At 48.8% G+C, this 27,250-nt stretch overlaps 1 protein-coding gene across 1 annotated transcript in view; it reads right to left on the reverse strand.

Annotated features, from left to right (window-relative positions):
- Positions 1-3,597: 3,597 nt before the first annotated feature.
- Positions 3,598-27,250, reverse strand: part of DCDC2C (doublecortin domain containing 2C) — an 83,302-nt gene continuing 59,649 nt past the window's right edge. Inside the window, 2 exon segments of the mRNA XM_047069772.1 lie at positions 3,598-3,932; positions 17,285-17,348. Coding sequence (XP_046925728.1) covers positions 3,676-3,932; positions 17,285-17,348 — 321 coding nt within the window. The 3' untranslated portion in view covers positions 3,598-3,675.

The following is a 27,250-nucleotide window of genomic DNA, read 5'->3' on the forward strand; positions in this document are numbered from 1 at the left end:
GAAAATATCCCAGAGCATCCAGACAGCAGTTTGCTCCCAGGCAGGTACAGTTACAGAAACAGCCTTGAAAATTTATTTTGAAATTATTTCACTGGTCATCTCATATCTCATTAGTCCAGCGGTTGATGTAAAGCAGCCCTCTCCTGAAAAGCAAATCAAAACTGCAATGAGATATCACCTCACGCCTGTCAGAATGACTGGAATCAGCAACACAAGAAACAACAGATGCTGGCGAGGGTGTGGAGGAACAGGAACGCTCATGCACTGTTGGTGGGAATGCAGACTGGTTCAGCTCCTGTGGAAAACAGTATGGAGGCCCCTCAAAAAGTTAAAAGTGAGCTACCTATGATCCAACAATGGCACTACTGGGTATTTCCCAAAGAATGCAAGAGCACGAATTTGAAGGGATACACATACCCTGATGTTCATAGCAGCATGATTTACAACAGCCAAGATGTGGAAACGGTCCAAGTGTCCAACGACTGATGAATGGATACAGAAGAAGTTACTCAACCATACAAAGGAGATCTTGGGGCAGCTGGGGGGCTCAGTTGGTTGAGCATCCGACTCTTGATTTCGGCTCAAGTCATGATCTCACAATCGTGAGATCAAGCCCCGCATCAGGCTCTGCCTGGACATGGGGTCTGCTTGAGATTCTCTTTCTCTCTCCCTCTGCCCCTCTCCCACACTCACACTCTCTCTCTCTAAAGTAAAAAAAAAAAAAAAAAGGGGGGGGGCACCTGGGTGGCTCAGTTGGTTAGGCGACCGACTTCGGCTCAGGTCATGATCTCGCAGTTTGTGAGTTCGAGCCCCGCGTCGGGCTCTGAGCTGACAGCTCGGAGCCTGGAGCCTGCTTCAGATTCTGTGTCTTCTCCTCTCTCTACCCCTCCTCTGCTCACACTCTGTGTCTCTCTGTCTCTCAATAATAAATATTCTTTAAAAAATAAAGTTAAATAAAGTAAAAAATAAATACACAAATAAATACATAAAATGAAATTTTGCCATCTGCAACAACATGGATAAATCTAGAGGGTATAATGCTAAGTGAAATAAGCCAGTCAGAAAAAGACACATATCACGTGATTTCACTCATAAGTGGAATTTAAGAAACAAAATAAATGAGCAAAAAGGGGGAAGAAAGAGACAAACCAAGACACAGACTCTGAACTCTAGAGAACACACCCATGGTCACCGGTGGGGCAGGGGGTTGGGGAAACAAGTGACGGGGATGAAGAGAACGCATCTCAGGATGAGCACTGAGTAAGGCACGGAAGTGTTGAATCACTATATCGTACCCCTGAAACTAATACAGCACTGTATGTTGGCTGCACTGGAATTAAAATTAAAAATAAAATAAATAAAATACTATAAAATAAAATAACCCTTCATCCATCATCTCCCATTCCAACCTCGGCCCCACATCTTCACAAGTACTAAGACACCATGGTATTGTTTGGGTCTGCACTCTCGTTTGATTTTAATACTGAACAACTCTCCGAAGGACCCCCCTGCGGGAGGTCCTCCCCTAAAACTAGGCCCAAAATATGAACATCATTGGATGAAGCAGTACCCACGTATCCGCGAAAATAAAACGTATCCATATTACGCCAGGATAGTACTAGGAATTTCAGAGAGCCTCGTTTCATGTGCTTCACACACTTACTCAATAAGGTTGAGTATTACAGTGGATTTAGAACTAATTTTTTGGGGGGAAGAAAGGAAAGAAACACGTGACTCTGAGCCCTGCCCCTGCCACCAAAAGGTACAGTCACACGGGACTCTGGCGGCCTCCAACCCCCATGGTGACCCACGACGTCTGCTGTGCCCTCCACCACCTCTGGGGGTGCCCGCAGCTCCAACATTCTCAGTTCACCGAAAACAGCTCATGCTTGGAAATGACACGTAAATGTTCAAGAGCACACGGTCAACGCAGGTGGCACCTAGACCAGACCGGCGGTTCTCAACCACTGCACCCTCTTCACGCGACGACATACACCAGGACAGCGCACAGAGACCCCAGGCAAAAAGGAGCAGAGAATGCTGTTGTAACGTTCTTTCTCAAGCACCAAAGCGGGGACGACGCATGGAGCGACATCAACACCCACGGGCTCTCCACCAGAAACTTGTTAGCCAAAAAAAGCTAAAGATGAGACGGAGATGGTTTCCATTTGACCCCAATTCCGTCCTTAAGGAGTCGTAAATGCTGCAGTCAAGTCCAACAACAAACCAAAAACTCCACAATGATGGCGACACAACGGCTTTCCTTTCTCCTTCCACACGCCAGCACTCTGTGACTAACCAGCGCAGGTTTGATTTCTACCTGGACCCTGACAGTCCGAAAACCCTTGCTTCCAGGTTGGTTCTGGCAAGCAAGAAGCTCAAATACACTAAGGATCTTAGTAGAGAACCTGAGCGGAATGATCTGCTTGTCTTCTCTCACTTAGTGACAAACAGAGGGGCGCCTGGGTGGCTCGGTCGGTTGAGCGTCCGACTTCGGCTCGGGTCACGATCTCACAGTTTGTGGGTTCGAGCCCCGCGTGGGGCTCTGCGCTGACGGCTCGGAGCCTGGAACCTGCTTCGGATTCCGTGCCTCCCTCTCTCTCTGCCCCTCCCCCACTCGCACTCTGTCTCCCTCTGTCTTTAAGGAAATAAAATAACAAACAGAAAAACAACCAAAATGAAATAACAGTAATAACATATTTTAGTGTGTCCAGCATTGTTCTAAGTACTTTAGAATAAGTATCATCGCTTTAGGGGCACCTGGGTGGCTCAGTCAATTGGGCGTCTAACTCTTGATTTTGGCTCAGGTCATGATCTCACAGTTCGTGGGATCGAGCCCCACATCAGGCTCCGAGCTAATAGCGTGGAGCCTGCTCGGGCTTCTCTCTCTCCCCTTCTCCCTGCCCCTCCCCTGCTTGCGTGCACTCTCTCCCCCCCTCTGCCCCTACCCCCCCAAAATAAATAAACCTTAAAAATAAGTGTTATTGCTTTAAAATATCCCAAAAACTTATGAATTCGGTATTATAATTAGCCTCAATTTATGGAGGAGTAAACTGAGGCACAGACATAGTTCACACACTTAATGAGTGGAGAGGCCAGACTTGTATCATCTGACTTGAGAACCCATTCTCTTAATCACCAAAAATGTACCATTCCATGGGTTCTACTATCAATTTCTGACATATAAAGCATTTGTGTGTGTGTGATGTGTATGTTTGTGCATGTATATATATGTACAATTATTATACGATACCCTAATTCACTGCTAAACAGAAAAAAATTAACCATAGATAACTGTGTAAATAAATATGTGTCATTTTCAGGGCAACTGAGTCACCCGGAATACTAGATATGGACCGATGCTCTAAGAAATGAAGGTGTGAGCCAGGTGGTGATACACATTACATCTCACTAATCGCTTCCCTCCCCTCCCAGTTTTACTAAAATTCAGGGAACAGGGGAAGGAACTCCAGATGAATTTAGTCTTAATCGTGTTTTTAAACTTTGACCACCAAAGTATGAAATGCCCAATTTTAATACTGTACTAGCATACCGTGAAATAAATGTCTAATTTTCTTTTCATTTGCCGTACGATCCTTTCTAGCTTCTGACTGTTCTTTACAACATGGCTGATACGTTGTTTTCATGGTATTTGTTCAGTTTTTCCTCCGTGCGTCATCTCTTTTTGCCCCAACGATGGCTGTTCAGGTACGATGGTTCCCGTGTGTCAGGTATCTGTTCTTGGGATGGCTGCCCCCAGGATGGCTGTTCGAGCAATTCTTGGTCTTCGGGCTTTTCTTCTGATTGTCCTGATGATGATTCTTCTCGTGATTGCTGTCCCATTGGTGGTTGTCTTCGGTCTTCTATTTTCACTGGGGTTTCTAGTAGTACAGGTGTGTTTTTTCCCTCTAGAAGGTCATATGGTTCTTTTTCTTCAGTAAACAAAAATAAAACAAAATCACCAATAAACGTAGTAGCCATCTAAATCAAGTGACATAAATCATAAAATAACAAACATAGCTACTATATCATCAATTTCATATCGATAGTGATAATATTAATAAAAATAATTCCCACATGGGCTGTTACACTTCCAAGGTGCTTTACGTACATTATCACTTTTATTCTCACTTGGAAATAGAATCTTAAATAAGCATAAAATAGGTAGGATGTACTAGTATCGGAGAAGGTCAAGAGAAGCCAGTATAAACGATGTGCTAATATTAATTAAATAGATGTAATCCACTAGTTGTTTAAAAATTGATAAACCACAGGAAAGACTCTTGTGTTTTCACTAACATAAAAAAGACACTTTTAGTAAAATCAAAAAGGACGAATCAGAGCGCAGGAGAATCCAAAACCACTGTCTTTCTCCAGAAGAGGCACCAACACATGAAAACAACCTATGGAAGCAGAAAGATTATGAGGTACTTGGGAATCTGTCACTTGCCAAACCACATTCGTCGGTGACGGTACCATCTGTTCCTACGGCGAAACGTGCCATTGGGCACAGGGAATCAACGCTGCTCCCGGACACTGCAAACACCACTGCTGTACCCGCGGAATGGCGTCTTCAGCGAGAGGCCTCACGGAAACTCCGAGAAGGCAGGTGTGTCAGCGGACGTGCTTACCTGTTGCCTTCCCCCAAAACCTGTTCTTTGTCTCCTTCACGGAAGCAAGACCCAGGCCCCAGCCCAGAACCTCCAACTTCACCCTTGCCCCTCATATCCAACCTGCGGCCAAGTTTGGTCAATATGGTCAAATTCACAAATCTTCCTGCAAAGTCCCTTCCCTGCGGCCCAGTCCCGTCCGGGCCCCCATCACCTCCCGGGACGCCGTCCTTTCCCTGCGGCCCAGTCCTGTCCGGGCCCCCGTCACCTCCCGGGATGCTGTCCCTTCCCTGAGGCCCAGTTCCATCCAGGCCTCCGTCACCTCCCGGGACGCTGTCCCTTCTCTGCGGCCCAGTCCCGTCCAGGCCCCTGTCACCTCCCGAGACGCTGTCCCTTCCCTGCGGCCCAGTCCCATCCAGGCCTCCACCACAGAATATTGTGAATGAAGGTAACACTGTCACCTTGCCCTTCTCCCCTGATGTCCACATCATTATCTTAAACATCAATGCGATGATGTCACCCACCTGCTCCGACACATGAAGCCCCAGACCCTCAGAATGACACATCAGGCTGTGGCGGTGATGCCAGGGGCCGCCAGGCCGGCTCCCCTCCCCCATCCCTGGGGCAGAGCCACCAAAGACCCTTCCAGACCGCAGCCTCCACGGGGGGCCAGACGCCCATTCTGACCAAAGGGCCGTGAGACGAGATGCCCGCCGCTCTGGGCTGAGGAGGCGACGGCCTGAGGCAGCCTCCTCCCCGCGCAAACCCCACCGTCACCTGTGGGAGACGGTGACGCGCCCAAACCGAGGCCCCCGCGTCACCGCTGGGGGGAGACACCCAGGGGAGCCTGCAGGCCTCGCTACACTTCGCGCGATCCAGAGAGAATCTCTGTGCAAAGTCCCCGACACTCTGCCCTCACGGGTCCCAGCCTACCCGGTAGGACCTAAAACCGACCTGAAATGCACACACGCCTCCCGCCCCCACCGGTGCCGCGCATGCGCCTGTGTGGACCGCAGACGCCTGCACCTGCCGCGTGCGGCCACCGCTGCGCCCGTGGCACCTGCGGGCCCTTCTCCGCGGCGCCCGCTTGGCGGCTCCCCACGGACCGTCCACACCCCACCCGAGCCGCCCTCTCCTTCAGGGCACCACCTGGAAGTCCCTGCAGCCCCTCCCCGGCCCAGACAGGCCCACGTTCTCCTTCAGGGACCTTCCACGGCACCCACACAACCTCCGCTTATGCATCCGCCCCCAACCCCGGTATCAGTGAGCTTCTCGGGCACAGCAAGTCCGAGCCTCACTCGCATGCACCCTCGGTGCCCAGCAAGTACCCAGCGCAGAACCCGCAGCTCCTCTGGGAGCCCTGCCCCGCATCCCCCACCCCCCCCCCCCACCCCCGGCTTTAACAATAATATTGGACGAGTCGCCTTCCCCTTTCTGGGTTTCAGTTCTTTCCTTCTTAAAAAATTGGGGTAAAAGTATGAATCTTAAAAATGTAGGATTATGGAGACCAGTGAATGGAAGCAGACAGGGAGCTGTTAAAATTGACGGATACGTGATACGATACTCACCGTGATCACATGCACGTTTAAACAGCAAAGGCGGGGTGGGGGACTAAGACGCACACGACGCACAGGACTGTGTGTCGAAGGAAAGGCAGAGGCGGCGAGGGCTGGCGCCGGGCGGCCGCGCTTTGCAAACCCCGGGAGCCATGCGGGCTCAGAAGCTCGGCGTCCTCCCGCGGGCGCCCTCCTGCGGGTGGGTGCGATCCCCGCTCACAGTCCGCCGCCCCCACTGGCCGCCAAGAGGCTGCCTCCCCCTCTTTGTCCTCCGGCGCCCAGCTCAACCCCACAGGCCGAAGGTACTCAGAAAATGTCTGATAAATGAAAGAGGGCAATAAAGAATGAATGGACCAGCCATCCCCTAGCCCTGCACCCAAGGCAATCCTAAAAGCAGAGAAAATTAGAACGTGCAAGGTTAAAAATAGAACGAAGATATCAAAGCATGTTTATGGGTAATGTATTACCATAAAATGTAATATAAAATTACATTAAATATTACTATAACATAAAATACTATATGCGTTATGTTAATATATAATAAACGTTATTTCAAAACGCCCTGAGCTCTCCTGGCCTCTCAAATGCAATCGCGGGTGGGATATTGCTAGTGTCACATACGCGTGCTGTATTTTCCTTCAGGACTGAACCCCCGATCCAAGAGACCTCTAATAACTGCTACAAATGGGTCACTTAGGGGCACGTATTCACTTATTGGTCTGAAGTCTCCTGTCTGAAACCCGTACTTCGTGTTACAAGTTTCAGGAGCTTTATTTTTTCTCTTCCCTACTTTTTTTTTTTTTTTTTTTACCAACTATCACGAGGGTATGCAGTGAAATATTAAAGCAATTCCACGAACCGTGAGCCGACAGACAGCGCCACCCTATGGTGACGTCCAAACCTCCACTTGTCAAGTCACCTCGAAACCGTGCCATATCAAATGCAGCTTAGAGGGGTCCCTGCTTAGTCAGGAAAGAGTAAGTCGTTCGTTCAAAGCCACGTAATCCAAGCGGAAGGCTGCCTGTAAACAGATGGCCGTGGATGGCCAGGTCAGGCTGGGGCAACGCATAAAGTGACCTGCTTCGGACATTTTCAAAAGGGGAAACTCACAAATGGACAAAGTGAGCCCAGAGCAGCCATCCGCACGGGTCATTCACACCCCGTAAGCGATCATCGATAATTCACTCTCTTACCAGGAAACGGAACCACTTTTTTCTTCTCACTGAGGGTCTTGAGAGGTGATAAAAAGAGAGAAACATCCAGATATTAATCAACGGACCAACGGGTTTACATATTATGAGATTTAGATGTAAGAGCTAAAAGAATTGCTGGAATATTCCCATGGTGACTGGCTTTGAGAGAATTTAGAGCCAATTTCAGTAAAAGGATAATCGCGCGTTATTACGCAGGAAGTCATGCCAACATTACGTAAATTGTAGTTTCTGAGATTACAGGGCAACTGGCAAAATTGTGATCTTAGTTTTCTTCCTCTGAGGAAAAAAGGCCTTTGGTGACGGCGTTCTTTTCTCTTCAACTGTTTCCTCATGCGGTTTCATCGAGGGCAGTCAGGGGCATAGGTGGCGTTTCCCTGGCTCCACACAAGATTTAGGAGGTAACAGAGTCTCTCCGGTTACACCAGTAAACCGTAAAATGCAGGCGTTGGGTGTACCCTCCGAACAACCAGAAAACGTAAACCAGCTCGACTTACACAGCAGCTGTTTTTCAAAAACCCCAAGAGTAAATAGCAATAAAAATAGAACACTCGGTCTAAAATGAAAAACACTAAAAGCAGACACGTATGACTTATGTCAACGCTTGCAAGGTATAACATGCTAATCCACGCGGTACGACGTCAATAAAGGCAATCCAGCTTCTGCAGATCTGCCCCATTTAACATCTTATCTGGAAATTTTGCGTTGGCTTCAGGGATTTGGAGATTTATGCAGTCTCTGCCGATTCACGCACATAGCATGAAAATATCTATTCCATTACAGATGCGTGCTTCTAAGTGTATCTCTGTGTCAAGGTTTCCACTGGCGTGAGTAACACAGAAATACCTTTGCTAATAAGCGTTTCAGTCAACTTGAACTCCGGGGCCAAACAGCTAGACTGAAGGCCTGACATTTTGGCGAGCAGGATGAAAACGATATACGAGAGCGGCTGGGGTTGCTGACAGCCGCTGGAGGAAGAAATCCGAGAAGCTGTTACAAGATTTGATTGGGGAGATTAAACTGCCAACAGCAGCAGCTGGGGAGTCTGAAAATCGGGGCAGAGGAGAGTGAACGAGAACCGGGAGTTTCAGGAGAAGGCTGGTTGCGACGACATCGCAGGCGGTCAGAGACCACCGGGAACCAGACGCACCACGACAGCTGGATGAGTTCACAGAGACCCCCACCTTCGTCCACAAAGAATGCCATCACTCGTCTGCTTTACTGCATAATGTGACTTGAGTGTGCCGTGCGTAGAGCCGTCAGCGCTTGCCTTGAAGACTCCTGTTCGTTTGCACTTATTTTTGTGACTGCCGGAATACACGGCAGCTGCTGGTTATGAATTAAGATGTCAGGCTCAAATTGGTGAAAATAAATCCAGTGTTTGGGTTTAAGGTATAATTCACTCGCGATAAGTTAGAAGCCCAGAGTTAGGTAGCATTTAACTTTCATATTCTGTAACGATTACCTAGCCGTCTGATTTCTCTGTGGGCTGGAATGTTTTCGAATAAAGTAGCAAAGGCATTTTCCAAGTCCTCAGAGGGAATTACAAGTTAAATCAAAAAATAGTTTGAATTCACGGCGTCTCCGATAGTGGCTTGAAGGACGCGTCTCCCCCTGGCGACCCGGAATAACAAACAGGTTAACCTAATGAGCCCGCCTGCAGCCAATATAGACATTTTTACTCTTAAAATAATTTTAATTTTCGGTATTCAAATGTGCTTATGATAGAAAATTGGGAAAGCAGGGCAAAGCCCCCCAAAATGGAAATAAATTGGAGTCACAGACCCGCCACTCGCTGTTAGAAGTTGTAATTCACGCCAAGGGTGGCAACGGGGAATAAGAAATTGTCTGATTTTGTAGCCTTGGGATAAACTTCCAGAGGTGGATTTTGCTGGCTCAGAGGTACAGAAGCTTCAAAGTGCCCCGCAGAAGAGATTACCCAAGTCATACCCGCCTGAGGACACAGTCTCCCCCGCAGTGTCCCCAGGTGGTGGCGGCTGTCTCTCCCGCATGCTTGGAGGAGGGGACGGGTCCTCCTCGCTCCTCACTGCCATTTCTAGACCTTCAGCCCTTCCTCCTCCCTCTTCATAGCCCATGTCATCAGACTCTTCCTCCCACCCATGTTCCTTGGAGTGGCTATGGCCCTCCCTTCCTGACCCCCCGGCCTGCAGCCCCTCTGTCCCCCTAACAGAGCCCCCGTCACTGTCCTTGGGGATCTCAGCGGCCACTCGAGACACACCTTCCAGTGTTGGCCTCTCAGCTCTATAGCCCCATCCCATCCAGCGACCCTGTTTTCTATCCTTCTCCTGAGACCACACCTTGGGCCTCGTCTTTCCCACACAGGGTAATGACCCGTGTCAACTTCACTCTCCAATCCTGACAGAGCTCCAATCCTCTCTTCACCCAGCTTCACCTGGTGTTAACATCTTACACAACCACGGTACGTTTATAAAAACTAAAACCAACAGTAAGACAATGCTGCTTCACTACAGACTTGATTTGGAATTCACCAGTGTTTCCATTCATATCCCTTTGCTGTCCCGGGATCCAGTTCTCAATAGCACCTTGCAGTCAGTCCCCGCGTCTCCTAGTCTCCTCCAAACTGTCACAGCTTCTCGGTCCTTCCTTATTTTCCATGACCGTGCCACTTTTCTTGAAGAGTACCGGTTGGGTATTCTGTAGGATGTCCCTCGGTTTGGTGTCGCTGATGTTTTATCAGGAATAGACAGGAGTCCTGGCTTTGGAGGAATACTACTATTCTACTACGCTACTAGAGAGAAGCAAAGCCCTTCTCACCGCCTCACACCAAGACATCTACTACATTATTTATCACTGGTGGTATTCACCTTGACCCCTCAGGCCGGTGCTGCCTGCCAGATGTCTCCACTATAAAATTTTCCCATGTTTTCTTTCAAAGATTGAAAACCAAGGACTTTGTCCTTACCTTCTCTTTCACAGCTAAAAAAGAAGACCCGGGTGGTGACGGGAGTGGAACCTCCTCAGAAGAGAAATTGCAGGGGAAATGGGGAGACTGGATCTTTCGGGTCCCTTCCTAGACTAAATTCCAACCATGTTGTAAGCTAATTATTCTTTTCTTCCTGCCGATGAACACGTGTCAGCATCTTGTTTGAAAGAAACCACGACACATATGCCACAGGCCTTATTCCTGTGAAATTTGCCAAGAAATTCAAGCAAAGTATACGGTGCAGGCAGGGGAGATGCGTTCCTGGACCGCACAGGGATATTAAGGGTTTCATCCCGAGCATCCGCTTGGTGCACAGAGACCGGAAGATGCCACCCGGAGGACCAGTCGAAATCAGGTGTGCGGAGATGGCTGGCCACCGAGTCAGGATCCCGACGACGGTGAGCCACAGCAGGAAGGGGCCCCTCAGCCAGGCCGGGAGACGCAGGTGCCTCTACACAACACATGCATACAGAGCTGCAGAGCTCGGGGAAGCTCCCAGGGATGAGAGCGCACGATGAAGAATTGCCCTACGTCTGTTTACAGTTTAGAGTTTTTCATACACCTTTATGTCACTTTTCTCATTGAACATCACAACGGGGCCACGTGCCCTCGATTCCGTAGATGAGCAAAATAACGTTCAAAGAGTCTGAGTTACTTGCTCGGATGCCACGGGTACCAGGGGCAGGGCGGGCGCCCGACCCCAGCGCGCTCCGTCCGGCACACCTCCCCCCGCGCCCATGGCCGACGAAGCGATTAAGGTTCATTTGAATGCTCACTTCCTCTGGTTAACACTTTGCTTCTCCTTATCAATTCCCAAATATTTTAAAAATAATTTTTAGGTCGTTACATATTAATGTTCTCTTATCAATTTCAATCTATGCCATGACCGCTTCTCCAAGATCATCTTGGAGAAGTGATGTCAACAAACAGAAGGAAGGACACCCTGTTTTCGTGGCCCTCAGGAAAACAGGGAAATGGCCCCTCTCCCTGCACCCCTGTGTATAAGGCACAGTCTCCCATCGCTAATGGAGAAAGGCGCCACACAAATTCAACTTGTTTTATGAACACCAAGACATCTTTATGAACTTGGAAGATCATTTAATCAGCTAAGGTTACGTATCCTACAAAGCCGGAGAGGGGCTTCCTATTCAGGCATGCCTCGTGTCACTGTTGCAACTTTCCTTTATGGCACTTTGCAGACACTGGGGTGTTGTTTGTTTGTTTCTTTCTTTCTTTCTTTTCAAATTGAGGGTTTGTGGCTACTCTGAGTCAAGCATGTCTGGTGACATCCCTGTTCCAACAGCACTGGCTCACTCCGTGCCTCCGCGTCACATCTGGGTAATTCTTTCAATATTTCAGACTTTTTCATTATTGCTATATGTGTGATGGTGATCTGTGGTTATGACTCACTGAAAGCTCAGAGGATAGCATTTTTAGCAATAAAGTATTTCTTGAAGTATCTACACTGGTTTTTTTAGACATAATGCCACGGCACACTTAACAGGCCCCAGTGTGGTGTAGACGTAACTTTTACACACAGTAGGAAACCAAAACCTTCATCTGACTTGCTGTATTGCAGAATTCACTTTAGTGGAGTATTTGCTTTATTGCAGTGGTCTGGACCCAAACCACAGTATCTCCCAAGAATGACTGTTGACCAAATACCAGACGGGAATCGAGTTCTGCTAGCCCAAGAAGGAGGGGTCTTAGATTCTCCGAATCAACTTAGGTTTAGCGGTAAGGAAAGCATCTAAGGAGAAAAAAGTATAGTGAACAATTTTTTCTAGGATTACTTGGACCTAGTCCTGTCTGAAGGCAAAGACTGGGTTCAAAACTCAAGCAACCCCCGGTGAATGAACGTCAATCCCGCTGCACAGCCCAAGGGACCACTGAGCTCTCGCCCCCCATGGCAGCTGTCCCCACGGCCACCCTCCCGGGCCCTCCAGGCAGCCTCAGCACAGGCAGCACCACGGAGGGACGGGGCGGCTTCTCTGCACACGCTCATCAGCCGAGAAGAGCCGTCAGAAGGAGCCGAACCACACTCCGATTTCACAGTTCAGCCCGACTCAAACCCAACCGAGAGGGAGCACCTCCTCTTAACCAATTCCACCCGCCTCTTTCTGGGGCCCCTGGGGCCAATCTGAGTCGACACAGCAGGTCCAGAGTTACCTCTGGATGCCTGGCGCTCAGTCCCCTGTGCACCACGTTGCGGAACTAAGCGTCATTTCATACTTGCGTAAAAGATCACAGGACATCACTAAACGAATGTGCCAAAAAATGAAACCTCTCAAGCAACAGCACTCATAACGTACAGAATGGAAAGCCTGGCACTCGTGGAGTTGCTGCCTACCAAACATCTCAGACCGCACAGAAGCACGTAGACGCGCCGACGGGTAAACGGGGAAGCACAAATCGGGGGCCGAACACCAAGCCAACCACTTGCTTCTCTCTCAGTCTTCCTTATCCTTGGTCAAATAAGATGTGTATTCAGTGGAATCATTTTCTGCTTGGTTAGCATCCTCCCCTACAGACCAGGGCTGGCCTCACAGGCCTACGCGGCCTTACCGTCAGAGCCCCGTCACTTCCTTCCCACCCCCTTCCCAAGAGTCAGCTCGTTCTAAGATGGCTTCCAAGCACAAAGGAAGCTGGGCGCCACTGAACTTCACACTATGGGGTAGATAACTGGCAACAGCTCCTGGAGCAGAGGGCTTCTCCGCTGGCCACCCACAGGAAGAGAGAAAAGCAGGGAAGGACCCTCTGAGGGGTGGGGAGATGGGAAGGGCTGTGAGGGCTGCGCGGGGTCGCTCTGATCAAGGTCATAAAACAGCAGCCTGGTTCAGGCAAGTCAGTCCCCTAGCTTTACCCAAAGATAGTGAAATGAAACTTTAAAAATAAGTCATCGTGATTAGTTTTTCCAGGGCAGGGTAGGGTACCATCACAAGTCAAAGGAGGCTATGAAATTAGGCCACGTTTAAGAACAGTTCAGAAAGTCACAGTGTACTTGTGAACCAAAAATGTGTCGATCCAAAAGGCAAGCCTGGGGTACGTGCTCTCTGCGGTTTGGGAGGCCCTTCCCGCCTGCTGGTCCCACCGTCCCCACCAACCGCTAGTGGCTCTTTGAATGACAATCCGTAAGTTACGATTGTATCTTAAATGATTCCTAAGTTTCCAGACTGACTAAAATCATAGGAAGAAAAAAAAAAAAAAAGACACTCAAGGAAGCCTCCGGAGAGCGTGAGAGTCTGGCCTGGCCACGCGTCACCCGGTGGCTGCCGAACTTCGGCACACGGGGGAGCACCAGGCGAGCACCAGGCGAGGGGCCCCGTCTCACCGAGGCTGCGAGAGCAGGTGTCTGAGCCAGGCACCCGGGCGCTGAGCGGCGCTGTGCTCACTCCCTCACTGCCCCTGGAGCTGTGAACACTTTGAAGCAAAGTAACAAGGCTGAAAAACCACAGTGGAAAGACACCGGTCTTCTTTTTCGGATTCTTTTGTTCCTTCACTTTGAATATCGCTCTACTTCCCAATTCTCAAAACAAGCAAAGATAACAGCAACAGAACACAGCCCAAAATGACTCCCAGTGAGATAAAACAAATGAGATTATTATCACCTTGAATTAAACTCAGGGACTTCAGACGGCCTCATTCCCCCAGAAGAACGAAACGTGCAAACTCTGACAAAATGCAGGCAGGCACTGCGCTGTTCTGGGAGCAAGGGTTAGAACCGGCCAGAAGGCCAAGGCTTCGTGCACCTGCTTGCACGGGAGTTGATAGGACGGACGGCCACTAACAGCCACAAGCACTCGGTGGGAAAGGTGACATTTTTTCAGTGAGGTATGAAATGGGCTCATTCCCTTCTCCCAAATAAGTCCCAATTTCTGGTGGCCTCAGATTGGCTGATTAACTCCAACAGCCCTGTGTAACGTACTCGGGTGAAAAACCGCCCAGAGACCTTGAAGCTGTTGTTGAACCACACATCTATTGAGTGGAGCCCAAAGGTAACCTGGTCACTTGGAAACAAACTGGAGGGGTCATAAAATCACTCAAAGCCACCTCACCAGGTGACCCGGGGCTGGCGTCAGGGGTAAACCCACCGCAGACCAGAGCCAGTCCCCTGGGGGAGCTGGCCCACCCAGCACGGTGCCTCATGGGCTATGGGTGGGGGGCGGGGTAGAGGGAGGAGAAAAGGATTTGCTTGAATTTCTGCTGTTTCTTCTGTCACCTGTGTCACCGAGGACAAGACAGGTAGTCATTCTGTTCTCTGTGAAATGAGGATTATCACCTGGCAAGGGGATTGAAATGGAAATAAAAAGGAAAAGGAAATGTCTATGAAGGTATTTTGGAAGCTGTGCATAATTTTAAAGCGCCGTTAAAGCAGATGGTTCAATATACATTTCATATACTTAAGGCTCAATAAACGCCTGCAGCACTTAATAGGGTTTTTTTTAAAGTACTCAAGACCTTGACCGCAGGGGAAGGGCACAGGAGGGGCTGGCAGCGGGAGACAGGTTAGGTGTTGCTCGCTGAGACTTCTCCCTGTCATGAACTGTCACCCAAAGAGCATCCTTCAAATAAACAGCAAATAACAAGGGTGCCCGGGCGGCTCAGGCGGTTAAGTGTCCGATTTCGGTCCAATTTCGATCTCACGATTCATGGGTTCAAGCCCGGCGTCGGACTCCGTGCTGACAGCTCAGAGCCTGGAGCCTGCTTCAGATTCTGTGTCTCCCTCTCTCTCTGCTCCCCCACTCATCCTCTGTCTTCCTCCCTCCCTCTCTCTCTCTCTAAAAAATAAATATTAAAAAAAATTTTTTAATTCAAATAACAAAAAGAGACACAGTGGCTCAGACCCATATTCCACACCCGAAGGGACGCTTGGGCCCGACTTATGAGTGGCGCCCGGGGGTTCCCTTCTGGCCACCAGGTGGCGATCTGGGGCCCTCGTGGATGCCACACCTTCCAGTTTTAGCATCTGGGAGATAACCATTTTCTCTTCCAAACAAAACAAAACAAAATTCCCCGATTATCTTGTTGGCACTTACCATACTCAATATGATTTTTCTCTTAAGGTATCAAAAACCATAGAAAATCAAATGGTAGCCATTCCTGAACATTCAGGGGAGTTTCTGTTTTCCTGACATCCAATAGAAATTGTTGTTGAGAGATTTCAATCGTGGAAATACAATTATCATGAAAATGTATTAATCTTGATTTTTTAGGTTTATTTGTTTATTTTGAGAGACAGGTCACACGCACAAGCAGGGGAGCGGCAGAGAGAGAGGGAGAGAGAGAATCCAAATCGGGCTCCACACTGTCAGCACGGAGCCCCACATGGGGCTAGAACCCACGAACCGTGAGATCATGATCTGAGCCGAAATCAAGAGTCAGTTGCCTAACTGACTGAGCCCCCCAGGCGGCCCTATAATGAAAATTTTAAATTGAACCCCCAAACAGAATAAGGTAGAATGGGTTCCAAGCCAGCCTGTGTCCCTCACTGATTTTGCTCCCAGCCTACAGACGGGAAGTCGTACAGAAAGTCAGCTGACACGAAGAACCTCACTACCGTCATGGAGCCTGAAAACCACCGACGCTCCTACGGTCCAGCCTTGCTGGTCCCCAGACACCGCCCCCTCTGTTCCGTAGTGGCTCTACCGAACACGAGCCCGGTGCTCTCCACCCCCACACCTTGAACCTTCAAGGCTCTCGTGAGAGCTAGTTTATGTTAAAAATGAGTAATGCTAAGAGAAGTCAGCCAGTGAGATGGGATGGTGACAGCCGGCCCACCGGACCAGGGAGTTTGGGCTCCCCTACTCCCTACGAGCCAGCAGAGCTCCCTCCGGCCTCCCCTGCAGTCGACACCCCTCTGTCTACCTGCAGGGGGAGCGATGCTTGGGTCCTTCCACGTGGGTCCACGGAAGGAACGGGGGAAATAGTGCTAGGTAATCCCTACTGTGAGGTACCCTCAGAAGGCGTTCCTGTCTCAGGAACTGGAATCGCCACATTTTATTATTTTTTTTTAATTTTTTTTTTCAACGTTTATTTATTTTTGGGACAGAGAGAGACAGAGCATGAATGGGGGAGGGGCAGAGAGAGAGGGAGACACAGAATCGGAAACAGGCTCCAGGCTCCGAGCCATCAGCCCAGAGCCCGACGCGGGGCTCGAACTCACGGACCGTGAGATCGTGACCTGGCTGAAGTCGGACGTTTAACCGACTGCGCCACCCAGGCGCCCCGTGGAATCGCCACATTTTAAAGGAACAAAGGGCTGCAGGTGGTTTGTTTTGGGGACTAAATTACACCCAGAGAGCACAGTAGTTACTGATAAAGATCCGAGGCACGATTCGTGGCTGTGGAATGAACTGCCCACAGATCCGAGACCTTCAGACCCCAGAAGGCACACCGTCGGAGTCCTGCTACATCACAATTCAGAAACAGGAAATGACACGTGACCTTTTGGAAAGGACTCCTACCCACTCTATGCCTCGGTTTCCTCATCTGGAAAATACCCAGTTGACATGACGAAAAGACAAGTAGTTAATACGTCCGTAGGATTTTTACACTTTGCAAAGCATTTCCCAAGCATTATGTCATTTCATACAGTAATATATCATTTCCCACTCTTCACGGCTAGCATGTTACATCAGGAAATCATATACATCAAACTACTTTTAAAAACACAAATCTAAAAAATTATAATTATAAATAAACAGCTATGAAAAAAATTAGGAAACAATTTAAGATTTGGTGATGTTATTGGGTTTGGGGGGGGCAGAAGGAAATGGTGGGCAAGAAGTAAGACCTATCGAATATCTTCTGCATATTTTAACTATATTTCAAGAGACAAACTTGACTAGCCATTTACAACAGGATCATTCAAGTACCCGCACCCATGGCCGAATTACTACAGAATACACACATTTCTATTTCTTCCACATCTACGTGACATACCTTTTTCCTTTGTGCTGTGTCTTAAGGAAAACCTCTTCTTAAAAGACATTCGTGAATTGTCTTCCTGAAATAGAAACCATCAGTGTTAGCAGCTGAAACTTTTCTCTCTGAGCCATAAACAGAGGTCCTCAGGAGCAGAACACTCAGCTACAACCAAACCCTGGGAACTGAAGTTTGCAACAAAGGTTAGTCCCCTGGAGATATCAGTGCACTCGACGATGATTTGCCAAAACATGGCAGCCCGTGCTGGAAGGCCAGCTACCTTTCCACGAAATGGCAGGTGCACCTTTACTCTGGCCTTGCCTGCAAGTCCAGACGGAGACAAATGAAGCCCACGGATCACCACGGATGAGAAAATCTCCCCTCGTCTGGCCTCAGGACCCAGCCCCAGTCTGTTGGATTCTTCACTCAACGGTAGTTCAGGGATCAAGCTGGAGACTGGGACCCACAGACCCAGCTCATACACGGATTCCCGTGGGTCACTCTAAGGTTTCACCACCAATCACGTCCTCCCCAACACGTCCCATATCAAAAATGAGCCAGCTTTTCTCTGGAATGTGAAGAACTGGAAAGAGAGTCTCTCCTATCCCAACAACAAGACAAAGTGAGATGATGTATGAAATTACAATTTTCTAGAAGTCATCAGAGAGTTGGGATCACGGGGAAACCAATTAGCCAAGAACTGAAGGACAGACAGACTCTGCCAAGGAGAGACGGGGCCTGAGTGCTGGCTTCCCTGGGGCAGAGCGTGGGAGGAAGACAGGGGTAAGAACGTTTCAGGCTTGGATCAGAGTAGGTGCGGCAGGCCTGAGGGCACACAGCCAAGGCTCCCTGGACACATGACTGGTTCCACAGCAAGGGCAGGGAAAACAAGAGGGGCCTGGAGGCACTCGCAGTAACAGAAAAAAAGGAAGCTCTTAAACAGAACACGTCAAAGCAATGTGTTAAAGGGACCGGGAGCCGGGCTGAAGGAATTACAGTCCAAAACAGGAACAATGAGAACAACAAATAATGCCACACTGAATTACAGCCCAAAGCAGAAAATAAATAGACAGGAATCCATCACAATACGAATAAATGCTTGAATAAATAAACAACCAAATCGGAGATAAGAAACAAATTTTCCTTGTGGAAGAACTCCAAAGAACAGATTTGTAGACTAAGCTTTGCCTCCTGGAGGTGGTGGTGAATTCGCACTTTACTTCCTTTGGAGGTGAGACTCAGAGATTCACTTCCAACACCACAGAGTAGGAAAGGGATGAATGGTAAGTTGACAGAGGAGAATCTGACAAACACTATGTCACTAAGGAATGAAGGTTGCCATTATTGGGGACATCACATGAATGTCCCCAATATGATACCAGGAGGCCACTTCACCTCTATGGCATTCTTTCTAAAACCCCAGCCTGATCATGAGAAGGCACCACCGGGGGACACATTATGGGGCCTGCCTTAGCCTGATATCAAAACAAACAAAGCCTTCTCGAGAAAACTGCAGACTAATAACCTTCTCGAAAACAGACACAAGGATCCTTCACAAATATGACACATCCAATCTAACTATACATAAATAAAGATCTAACTATACATAAAGAAAAAAATGTATCAGGAACAAGTGGGACGCCAAAATGGCACAGCTGCTTAGGGAACCTGTGTCGGTCTTTATTTAGCAAAGTTAAATATGCTTTTACCCCAAGACCCGGCAATCTCACTCCTGGGTATTTACCCAATCTGTGCGTCAACGTCCAGAGCAGCTCTTTTTAAAACTGCAAACATCTGGGAACAACCCAATGTCCTTGATCTGGTGAATGGACAAACGCACAACGGTGCATCTGTAGGATGGAATACCACTCAATGAAAAGGGACCACTGGTTGGTACCTGCAAGACAGATGAGCCCCGCAGAGGCTGCCTTCAGGCAGCAGACTTGAGCCGTGGAGACCTGAGTAAGGTAGAAGGGCCCACGATGACGGCCAGGCTGAAAGCCAACACGCTCAGTAGGCGACCCAGTTCGAAACAGCCATACGTCCCAGCTGACCGATGGGCTACATACAACCAGGCCCGGGTACCAGAAAAGGAGAATTCCATACGTCCCCAAGCCTCCTCACTTTCCCCCCTTCACTAGAAACCCCCCTCCCGACCACCGCCTCCTGGCAGACAGCCTCCCCTTTGCAGTCCCGATGCTGCTCCCTGATAGCACGTTTCAACAAACTTCTATCTCCCTTGTTCTGCCTCAGTTGAGTCCCCTCACGGCCCAGACCGCCGGCCACCGCCCGATCGGTTCACCCCACAAATCCCACACACATCACTGTAAGTGGAAAACACACTCCCAAGAGAACAAACCGCACACACACTTCTGTTCTGTGACTCTGTGCAAAAGGCAGGACCTCAGGACAGAAAACCCACGGGTGGTGGCCAAGTCATGTGGGAGGGGAGAAAGGACAGGTGGTCGACTACAAGGGACCGAGGGACAAGCGGGAGTGGGGGTGCTGATGTCCCCCATACTGGACTACGTTGCCAGTTACATGACTGCGTGTGTCCCCAACTCCTAGAACACCCCGCTGGAAAGGCGAGGGTCACTGTACGTAAATTACACCTCAGTCTCTACAAAGGAGAGAAAATGGGCCCAACAAAGGAAGAACGGTATGACGTGGAGACTCGGGTCATTCTTCCCGCCGATCGGAATCATAAAACCAAAGAGATCACTACGGTCATTAAAAGCAGCTCTGAGTCCTTGGAAGCGCCAGGGCAGGACAGACGGAAGACGACTCTCTGTCCACGGGGGGCGGCGGTCCCCTGCGTCTGCTGCTTCTGGCTGCAGAAAATCACAGCTTGTCTGCCCGGGTTGGCAGAAGTTGGCCACTCGGAGCAGCCGAACACCTGGAAATTTAAGGATGCAATTCTGGAAGCGGGGAAGTTGAGGAAGGATGGAGCTCCTTCGTCTGGGTGGAAAGCCTGCCGCGCTCTCTTGCTCGCCGCTAACTGTGTCCATTTGTCAAAACCCCCGGATCCCCGTGGGTGTAAACTATACCTCAACAGCACCGCTAAAAACAGATTTGCTCTCGGAGGAAACGAACCTCAGGACAATACCTCTGGTGCTGGTGAGCCGAGCCTGCGAGAAGGGGTCTGCACGGCCACCTTTACAACGGCAGAAGGAGCAGAGGACACAGGAATCCAGGGGCTCAGAGCACGCCCTCCGTGACCTGAGATCTAGAATGCCCAAAACAGCGCTTGACGTCATATGACGTCACAAGGCCACGTGTGCAAGTTCACGTGCTCTGCCCGCGGGAAAGTGTGTCCCCCCTGGGAGTCCACTGGTGCAATTCCAGCAAGTTTCCCTCTGCCTCTTGCCCACGAGCTGGTCGGGAGCAAGCAAGCAGACAGCAACAGGAGGAACTTCTATTCCCACAGAGAGAGAAGGCAGGGAAAACCATACAAAGTTCACAGGAGACCCCAGAAAGCACAGCGGGAGCCGCTTTGCGAACAGACAGAAGCCCGGGAGCTCGGTCCTCTCTGGAAACACCAAACGACACAGCAAAGGGATTTGCCGTGTGCAAAATGATGGCTGGTTCATCGGGAGGCAGGATTTTCAAAATGAAGAAATTGTGGCTTAACTACAGAGGCATCGCATAGATGGAAAATCGCTTTTGCAAAACTCAGCATGGCTTAAAAATGAGAGATCAGTGAGATATTTCTAGATTTGCATTTGATCACTGTTCTCACTAAAACTGTTCAGTGCAGCCTGCAGCATCACTGAAAGCGTGTGGTAAGCAATTCGTAAGTCCTCATACCGTCTCTAAGATTCAACACAAAAACTTATTTGCAAAAACCTAGTCACTTCCTTTAAAAATACCATAAATACATAAAATACAGAAACACATAAAACATTTCACAGAAGCACGGGGCTAGAAACACAAACCCAAAAGGACGCATTCACTCTTCGCCACTCATCAGGGTCGCTAGGAGCACACACGTCACACCGCTCCGCAGCCCCTGTGTTACCCTGACCCGGTGCGTGCCTTTTCTGGCTTACCCCACCTGTAACTTCCACTCTCTTCTGCCCAAAATACCTTCTGGAGACTAAGCAGAAAGAGTAAAGGATACATCGCTTATCATCAGCTTTGCCTGTGACTTTGTGGGGTCGGAGTAGGGACATCTCACGTAGGCGAGGTGACTTGCCTTGATTGTCATCCATAGTATTGACAAGGAAAAAAATGTTAACTCGACACATGTCAGTGATTGTTTTGATCCCCACTTCAGTTCCTATTTCCAAGTTTTGAATAACAATCCAGTCTTCTTCAAATAGACCCAGAAAGAAAACGTCACGAATAATTCAATAAAATTCCCTAAGAGACCAGAAGTGGGGGTAAAAGGTAACACCATGAAAATCTCACCAGAAAGGGCTCTTCAGCTGGAATTTCAGCCCAGGTAGAAAAGCACTCTGAAATTAGGCTGTTTTTTAAATATCCGTCGTAACAATGAATCGCCCTCGCACATCGTGTGCGTTCCTCCTCTTCTCTGGGATGAAGGAAAGGAGAGTTTTTAAACCAAATACTTACATTTGATACCAAAATTATTTCCTGGGAACACGGCAGGATTTTGGTAAATAGTGATGATAAGGTGTTAACGATGGCCTCTTGGAAAAATCGAGTGCGAGCAAGATAAGAAAAAACGTAAGGCCGCAGGACACACAAATCAATGTACAGAAGTCCACTGCATTTCTACACGCTAACAATGAAGGAGCAGAATGAGAAATTAAGAAAACAATCCCACTTACAACAGCACCAAAAAAATAATAAAACACCTAGGAATAAACCTAACTAAAGAGGTGAAAGGCCTGTACCCTGACAACTATAAAACACTGATGAGAGGTGTTGACGATGACACAGATGGAAAGATATTCCACACTCAGGGGTTAGAAGAACAAATATTATTAGAATGTCTATACTACCCAAAGCAATCTATAGATTTAATGTATGGCACTGGAACAGAAATAGACACGTAGATGCGCAGAACAGCTCGTATATGTGAGTTAGATAGAGAGCTCAGAAACAATCCCACAGTTATATAGTTAATTAAATTTCAACCATAGGACACAGGACTATACAATGGGAAAAAGGCAGTCTCTTCAACAAATGGTGCTGGGAAAGCTGCACGGCAACATGCAAAAGAATTAAACTGGACCACTTTCTTTCACCTACGTGAAAATACACTCAAAATGGGTTAAAGACCAAAATGTGAGTCCTGAAATCATAAAAATCCTAGAAGAGAGCACAGGTAGTAATCTCTCTGCCCTCGGCCGCAGCAGCTTTTTTCTAGGTATGTCTCCTGAGGCAAGGGAAACGAAAGCAAAAATAAACTCCTGGGACTACATCAAAATAAAATCTTTTGCAAAGTGAAGGAAACAATCAACAAAACTAAATGACAACCTACTGAATGGGAGAAGATATTTGCAGATGGCATATCTGATAAAGGGTTAGTATCCAAAATATATAAAAAAAAAACTGATACAACTCAACACTCAAAAAACAAATAATCCAATTAAAAAATGGGCAGAAGACACGAACAGACATTCCTCCAAAGAAGACTTATAAATGGCCAACAGACACATGAAAAGATGTTCAACATCACTCATCATCAGGGAAATACAAATCAAAACCACACTGAGATACCACCTCACACCTGTCAGAATGGCTAAAGTCAGCAACACAAGAAACAACAAATATTGTGAAGATGTGGGGAAAAAAGGAACCTTCGTGCTCTGTTGGTGGGAATGCAAACTGGTGCAGCCACTCTGGAAAACAGTATGGAGGCTCCTCAAAAAGTTAAAAATAGAACTACCCTACGACCCAGCAATTGTACTACTGGACATTTATCCCCAAAATACAAAAACACATTCAAAGGGATATACACAGTGGAATATTATTCAACCATAAAAAAGAACGAAATCTTGAAACAACATGGATGGAGCTAGAGAATATATCGCTAAGTGAAATAGGCCAGTCAGAGAAAGACAGATACCGTATGATTTCACTCACATGCGGAATTTAAGAAGCAAAACAAATGAACAAAGGGGGAAAAGAGAGACAAACCAAAAAACAGACTCTTAAGTATGGAGAACAAACAGATGGTTACCAGAGGGGAGGTGGGGGGAGGGAGAATGGGTGAAATTTTTAAAAACATTATTCACTGGGGAAATGGCAGGATTTCAGTAAATATTAATGATAACAAAATCACTACGATCTCTTAGAAGAATCAAGAACAGGCAAGATAAGAAAATGTTTCCACAAAATGCACCTGCTCCTGCTGAGTCCCTCCCTCGCAGATTCGCTGTCATCCTCAAGGTGGAGTTTTTAAAAACCAGAAGCCAGGAAACAAAATAGGGGACAACACACGCAAGAGACTAGACGGGGGTCCTCAGTAAGTCAGGCGTGATGGAGGAAAAGGGGGCAGATGGCTCCTCTCGAAAGATGGGCAGAGATTTCAGCTGAAGAGACAGAAAATAAATGTCGATCCTCATTTCAAGGGTCTATTTCCTGAAAATGTGAAATGTTAGCCAACCACCAGTTACCTTTTGAGCACCTACTATGTGCCCTGGGTTCCGCCAGTCACTGCTGAGGGCTAGGGGGAAGGCAGGGCGTGCTCTCCACAGTCCTCCTGAGGGACTAATGAACAAATAGGAAGTGCGTGCCCAGTGAGACAGCAAATAATTAAGGTATAATGTTAATAACCACATATACTAATCTTGTTCATACAGAGTAAGTCATACAGGATTTCAAAAACTACCAAAGGTTGGAGGGGTCAAAGGTGGTTTCACAAAAGTGGTCAGACTTGGGTAAGGACGATAACGGTTTTGGAAAGAGCAGTGACATAGTTAAACCGGAAGACATGCGCAGAGGCAAACAGAGTCAGGGGAACTGTGTGAAGCCAGGAGTTGACCCACGTCGACCAGCACTGAGGCAGCAGAGCCAGAGGGAAGACTCGGGAAACAGGGCATCAGAAAGGAGCACTGGCCAAGTGGTGCCCCTTCAAGGAAGAACAGAGGTGCCATTGACGGAGACACGAAGGAACTGAGCGGCATTCAGGACGTGTCTTATTTGAGGGGACATCTACGTGGAAATGAAGAGGCTCGCGAAAAATCACAACATTCTATGTGCTCTGAGGGCCTAGAAGAATTGAGGTCATCCAAGGTTCCATTAAGGACAAGGGACCAAAATGGCATTTGGAAACAGCAGGGGGACGGGGTGGGGGGGGGGGGGAGGTCAGCACAACTGAAATGATCTCGGCCATCAGGGTAAACTCCCCGCGAGGGGAGCAGCAGAGAGGAGGGCCACAGCGACAGAACGTGAGGTCTCGCTCGGGGGTGGGCCAAGACGGAGAGGCCAACAGGCTGATAAGGACGGGAGAGTGTCAGGCCATGCAATGGAACGGAGGCTTTTGATGACCGAGGGGTTGATGGGCAGGGTCAAAATCAAAATCGAAGGATAGAGCAGGTGAGAAAGGATCGTCGAATCCACCCATCGCAGATGGTCAGCTATGGGGGACCGGGGTGGCAGCCGTGCCTCAAAGGGCCACCAAGGAGCCAGAGAGAGAAAGCGGAAGGATTTCGTGTGGACCATTGGTGTGGCACGCCCAACACGGAAGCAGCCGCAGCAGACTTCACACGGAGCGATCCACGTCGGTCCGTGCCCGACGGCCGGGACGACCTCTCAAAGCAGACACCTCTGCTGACTGGAGAGCGCGAGGGAGAGATCAACGACACAGGCAAGGCAGACAGAAATTGTAGCGCGGCGGCCCTCACAAGTGGAGGGATTGGGGAGAAGGATGGGGGATGGGCTCATTCAGGAAACAAGGGGACGTCTCTTCCTCTGGGGCTTGAAGCAGCGGTCTGACCTACAGGCGACGTCGAGATACCGACCAAGAGGCGGTCCTAGACGTGTCTCCAGGCCCAAACGGCCACCCCTAACTTGCTCCCGTCCAGAGGAGCCATACCTGACCCCCATCCCAGAATTCCAAAAATTACCAGAAGCCGCTGAGGGGTCCCCTTCTAGAAACACACGGGTTGCCTGAGATAGATGCTGCTGCCGTGACAAAAGTCCGCTTGGAAAGGAGGAGAAAACTCAGTCCTCGGACGTACGGATGAAGCTCTCGACTAGATCCCTGTCACCCAGAAGACGCAAGTGGGCCCCCTGATCCTTCGAGGGCTTGAGGCAGAGCAAGCAAAACTGTGTGGACCACAAAGCAGGCCTCGTCTCCACAGCCTGCAGCCTTCCTGTAGCAGGCAGGAGAGCAGCCATTCGTGTCGGATGACAAAGTCTCGTCCCACTGTGTCTGAACTTGGCACAGAGCCTTGTGCAACTCAACGGGCTCTGAATGCAGAGCCCGCCCTCCCGGGATATCTGGAATCGGCTTTAGACACGCGTAGTGCAAGGGGGGAAATCAGCACGAACCGCGGCATTGACAGAAGCAGAGATGTTTCCACTTACTCCCCAGTAACATGAAAGGACTGGGAAAGAATCATTGCCGGGGTGCTTTCTGCTCGGACGTTAGGATCCCAGAGACCCGGCATGTTCCAGGGACGGACCGCCCGGGCACGGAGCCAGCTGCTGGCCTGACGCAGCCCTACCGGTCAGGTGCAGGTGCTCGGGCTTCAGGACACACGTTGGGACGGTGGCAACACAGAATGTTGACGGAATTTCACACGGGCTTCTGATTCAGAGGGTGGAACCGAAGGACCTTTAGGAGCGTTTCACTCCGTCCCAAATAGACACATGGTTTGTTCAAACTCATGTGCATTCCGTGCCCACAATATTTACCAATCTGTGAAATTTACGGCATTTCAACGTGAGGTACAACTTTCCTTTTTTGATTTATCGCAAGTTCCAAAAAAAGGCCTGCCTTTCCCCCACTCATTCTATTTACAAGCAGAAAATGTGAATTTTATTTGTAGAACTTTTTTTTGCATTGCCACAGATTCTCCTCCCTCAATACCAGTGTAGACAAGCCACGATGATGAATAAATCCAGAGCTCGCCTTGACCTGACTGACCCAGCATCACACGGCCTCACGGACGGCGTCTCCGTGTGACCTCAAGAGCAGCCCTCGGCTCTGAGTTACAGGTACCTACCATTTCTCTTCCCGGCTCTCTCTAGGGGAAAAGCTCCCGGGTTCACAGGAGATGTGTGGAATCAAGAGAAAAGGCCCCCGAACAAAGTCACTGTCGATTCAAAGTGCCCGTGGGCTTTCCGGCTCCTTTCCTCTTCCTGCTTCTGATTTTCTTTTCTCCAACATACCCACGGGAGGAGATATTTTTTCCTCCAAAAGATGGCTGTCAATTTTGGGTAACTAAGTAACACATTCACCTAAAAGTACCTTCCTGGGGTGCGGTAGAGGCAGTCAATTAAGGTTTCTCATTAAGCTTTCGCAGAAACGGGAATTTTAAATGCTCTTTCTGTGTCTGAACATTGTATCTATGCCGCGTCTGTGTTTCACAAGCCTAACCTCCAGGTTGCTTGGCACCATCCCACACACTGTAAGTTGACCACATAAGTTCTCATAATGAAACATAATTTATACACGTTAAAAGTTAGAGACGGCATCTCTATAACTCATGTGGAAAACCAAGTAAATATGAACAAAAAGCTTTCCTTTTGCGACTGCAGTGGCTTATGCACATTTTGATAAAAAGCCGCCCTCCCGAGGCCAGCAGGAGAGAGGGGAGAAACTGGCCGCGATGCCCTCGCTCCAGGGCTGGGCTCACAGCCGAGGGGACCACCTCGCTTAATGCAGGAAAACCCTCTCCCCGGCCCATTTCTGCTACGTAAGCATTACAAGTTGGGCACAAAGTTCTGTTAAATTCCTTGCTCTCACCCCACAGGAGGTACCTCTGCTGATTAAGAGTTTGTCCCAAGCAAAATCCTGGTGCTGTTCTCGTCTATGTCCCAGGAGATGTCCCAGGAGATGTCTCC

This window comes from Lynx rufus, unplaced genomic scaffold (genome assembly GCF_022079265.1).
Source record: "Lynx rufus isolate CCGP_SWC_20201006 ecotype Redwood Valley unplaced genomic scaffold, mLynRuf1.p SCAF_8, whole genome shotgun sequence".
Lineage (NCBI taxonomy): Eukaryota > Metazoa > Chordata > Mammalia > Carnivora > Felidae > Lynx > Lynx rufus.